This window comes from Limulus polyphemus, unplaced genomic scaffold (genome assembly GCF_000517525.1).
Source record: "Limulus polyphemus unplaced genomic scaffold, Limulus_polyphemus-2.1.2 Scaffold7469, whole genome shotgun sequence".
In the NCBI taxonomy this organism is placed as follows: domain Eukaryota; kingdom Metazoa; phylum Arthropoda; class Merostomata; order Xiphosura; family Limulidae; genus Limulus; species Limulus polyphemus.
This window is the reverse complement of record NW_013673079.1, coordinates 12,370-16,687: the sequence shown is the minus strand read 5'-3', so window position 1 is coordinate 16,687 and position 4,318 is coordinate 12,370. Positions and strand designations below refer to the sequence as shown.

General features: G+C 34.4%; 1 protein-coding gene across 1 annotated transcript in view; it reads right to left on the bottom strand.

Moving 5' to 3' along the window:
- The window catches only part of LOC106474640 (astacin-like), a 20,719-nt gene extending 17,048 nt beyond the window's left edge, over positions 1 to 3,671 (bottom strand). The window contains exons 1-3 of the mRNA XM_013935330.2: positions 3,565 to 3,671; positions 1,458 to 1,499; positions 861 to 901 (exon numbers count right to left, since the gene is read on the bottom strand). Of these exons, the coding sequence (XP_013790784.2) occupies positions 861 to 901; positions 1,458 to 1,499; positions 3,565 to 3,622 (141 nt within the window). The 5' untranslated portion in view covers positions 3,623 to 3,671. The remainder of the gene's footprint in view (positions 1 to 860; positions 902 to 1,457; positions 1,500 to 3,564) is intronic.
- Between the last annotated feature and the right edge of the window lie 647 nt (positions 3,672 to 4,318).

Sequence of the window (4,318 nt, the reverse complement as noted above, 5' to 3'; positions counted from 1 at the left end):
GAACTGGTGTATTTAAGTGTTTTACACTAACAAAAAAAGAAACCTATCATTTTGTAGGTATTTGAAGAACTTGTAGCATTTCGCCACAATTTAATTCTTTGTATTGTTAGCCGACACTGGGCAGCTTGTACATAATTGAACAAAGAAGTTGTTTAAACATTTGTTTAACAACAAGTATTATTTATCAGTTCTGTGTTAAGAAGAGCAGTTGCAGTTAACAATAGAAGTGGGTAGCCTAGTTCTCCATTTTTAGAGCTTGACTTACTTTTAAAAAGTCCATATACATATATATAATGTTCAACTTGAGCTCATTTGTTAAGAATGTACCAGCAACTGTTGTCGTGGCTTTATTTGATTGATTCAAACGTTTACCTACTGCAGAATACAGCTCTTCCAATAGAACTCGTCAATGTAAACATTTTCCCTGACTTTGATATCGTCTTAACTAAGCTATAATACAAATCTTCCAATAGAACTCGTCAATGTAAACATTTTCCCTGACTTTGATATCGCCTTAACTAAGCTATAATACAAATCTTAATGAAGAGAAATCCACTTTTAGATAATAAAGTTTGGAGACAGCTTGAATGGGTGACGAAGTAAACTGACGATGATAAAAGCTTGTCGAAACGTTGTACATTTGTTAATTGTAATATAGCTTCTTTCATTACCCATTCAAGCCGTCTCGAAACTTTATTATAGGCTGTAATGCATACTAATGCGATGATTGCTTTCAGAACTGTGATAACTTTTCCTTTTAAATAAATAGAGCCTACTATAAGGATTTGACAAACTATTTTTAAGTATCTTAATTTCTTAAAAGTCTATTGTCGTACTGAGGGTAAAACATTTCAACTTACTCTGTTAGGACCCACTCCTGCAATGTCACCTTCAAAGAGACCTGTATTAAGGACACGAGACGATTAATGTTGAAAAACTACAATAAAAACAATGCAGAAATCTAATGAACAAAACATACTGTTGGACTGTATTCACATGGAAAACTTATAGAGATTAATAATTATACTGACACATATCATACACTGATTATTAATTTCAACCCTTTATTACGTGTTATATTTCTCTACTTACCTATATATACGTTTGTAGGAAGAAAGTGAGATTTATAACTTATTGTTTATCAAATAATAACGTAAAGAATATTTTGCTGGGTGCGTGAATTGTTCTTTATTTAAATACACGTACTATAGTTTAATGTTTTTTATATCTTCTTGTAATTACTAGAATTAAAATCTGCCAAATCCAGAAACTAATATTTATTTAAAGTGCTATTTTTTATATAATTTGAGATCAAGTGTTTACTCGTATATAGTTATGTTCACATTTAAAACTATCTATACGAACGTTGGCAAAATTTAGTCTACATTACTTGTCTTTATAAAGTTTCTCACCAGCGATGTTTTTTGTTTTGTTTTTTTCTGACAAAAGATACTTACGAGAATGGAACAGAGGGCTATCGCCAAGATTCTCTAATTTTCCTGTAAGAATAAAATAATTTTATTTAAAACTTAATTTTCGAAAAATTTTTATGAATGTAAAAAAGCAGTTTGATTTTTTCGTTACACATATAAAGTAGGATTAAAGCAAAATAATGAAGGTATCTGAAATAAATTTATTATTTCATACATGTTATAACACAAAAAACAGCTGAACTAACATTTTAAAAATGTACTATTCAACCTCACATGTGGATATAATGATATTTCTTATAACATTTTCGATAAAATATATTAATCTGGTGAACGATACAAAGAAGCTTTTACGAAGCTTAAGCCTTGATTTTTGTAAGTACAAAAGAAACCCCGATTTAACGCGAATTCAGATATAACGCGATGGGTCATTAGACAACTGATTGACAACTGTCCCGCTCATCCGCCAGCTACTAACTTAGTAAGCCGTGAGGAAAAGATCCGAGTCTCCTACCTCGCCAAGAGCACTACATCCAAGATCCAGCCTCTATATCAAGGAATCATCTCCGTGTTCAAGCAGAATTACAGGCGGGTTTTTATTCCTAGAATTGTAGACGATTCAACAACACGTGAAGCCTATCTGAAAAGCCTGAACACGAAGGAAGTTTGCCACTCAGGTGGGAAGGCCTGGGCAGCTGTCAGCTCGTCGTGTGTAGAGCAATGCTGGGAGAAGGGTTTAGGGCTAGCCTTTTCGTCATGGCAACCCACCACGGAAGATGATGATGACGATACAGATTTGTATGGCTTCACAGAGGAAGATGCGCGTGAGGCAAAGAAGCTGTCTGAATGGAGCAACGAAGAGCTACACCAGTGGCACTCTGTTGACGACGAATGCCCAACATATGAGCATTTGACGGACGCCCAGAACGTCCGTAACGTAACTATAGCACCGATGGAGGCAAGTGTACCGGTTCTCGATCCACAAGAAGAGGATAATAAAGAGCCTCCATCACAACCACCAAAAGTGTCTGAAGCCATTGAACACCTCGAGGCTAGCATGCATTGGCTGGAGACTCAGAAGGTGGACCACATAAAAATCCTCCAACTTGGAAGCATTCTAGATTTCGCTCGCAGCCAGAGACATGCTACGTTCAAGCAAGGAACACTCGATCAGTTTTTTAAGAAATAAACTGCAAATGATGATTGCCAATATTCTTGAATGTTTTTATTTGTTGTTTTGTTTATTAAAAAAGCCCACTAAAAATAATTTGTGTTTTACTTTCTACTGTAACAACAACGATTCATTCGCAAAATTCTGTAATTCAGAGGTAATTCACTTGCCAGAAAGGGAACGTGTAAAAAACTAGTCAAAGAGGGCAAAAATAGAGGTGTTTCAGGATGTTAGGTCAACATTGGATCAGTTTGAACAGTGATTTTCTTGAATCCCAATTTAACGCGACCCTGCTTGTTTCGCGATGACATTTTATGGACCTCAATGATCGCGTTATAACGGGGCTAAACTGTATTTCGATATGTTGCTAATAATAACAAAAAATATTGAAACCAAATCTAATTGCATTATAACTTCTTATAAGGTTTAAATCAGGTCTCATCGAAATGTCCCCCCGTGGGACAGCATTTACGTCTACGGACTTGAAATGCTAAAATCCGGGTTTCGATTTCCCTCAGTGGACACGCCAGATAACTCCAAATAAACGAGCTAAAAAAAACTATAATCAACTTTACCGTCAAAACATGGACCTACGTTTCCAATAATATAAATTATTATTTTTTTCTGTTCCCATGAGAACAAGGCCATTTTTCAATATCTACATCTTAATCTTACTTTAAACAGAATTATATTGTTGTTGTTGAAGAAACAAGTTTAATATAAAAACATACAAACAAACAAATCCTCGTTTCATTTTAAGATTCATGTCAAGCTTTCTGACAAAACGTAGATTTAAAACTCCCGGTAAACAAGAATGTTTATTTTTCAAATCCAAATCTAGTCCTCATCACCATAACAACTTTGGAATTTTGACCCGAATAATTCTAATTTTAACACAATTAAGTATTTCTTCCTTTACATAAAAACTTCGATATTATCATAATCAACATTCTAGCTACTTACTCTCCACGGGCGAGGCATTGGCTCCAATCAGCGCCACGGCCACCAGAAGAACCAACATAATGAAATAGTTGACTTTAGAAGACAGACAAAATGAAGATAGTTTAAGTCTTTTATAGCAGTAAATACGATTTTTTTATGTCATAGAACCATAGCTGATATTAATAACAGAACAGCTGAAGACGTTCCGTGAGAACTTTTACAACTGTTAAGTGAACTCAAGGTAAAAATGATAAGAACTGGATTCAACTTCAACATTAGAAGTTACGGTTTGAACGACAAAAACTGGAGTAGCATTAGAATGTGGAAATAAAAAACAACCACAATTAGCATGATTTTTATTTCAGTATACAAGTTCTGGTTTTAGTAGATCCAGTATAGCTGAACGTAACTTTTGTGTCAGCGCAGTAATTAGGACATATTCTTTAATATAGCAATAATACAAAACGATGCTCAGATCTATGTTATATGAGCATTTGGAAAATGAGACGAACGTCATTCAAATGTCATTTAAAACTGTTATCGTGTGAACGCCTTTTATAAGCTGGCGAAGCTTGATTATGACTAATTAATTAAACATTTCATAAAACATTAATGTTAGGCCTATTATATTTTCAACACTACATATAATTAGTCATAATAATTCTTCGCCGGCTTGTAAAAAGCGTTCACATCATAACAGTTGTTGTTGCAATAAACGGCTTATACTAATAGTATTCCAACCACCACTGTATTTGTCGTATCACAGCCGACCCGA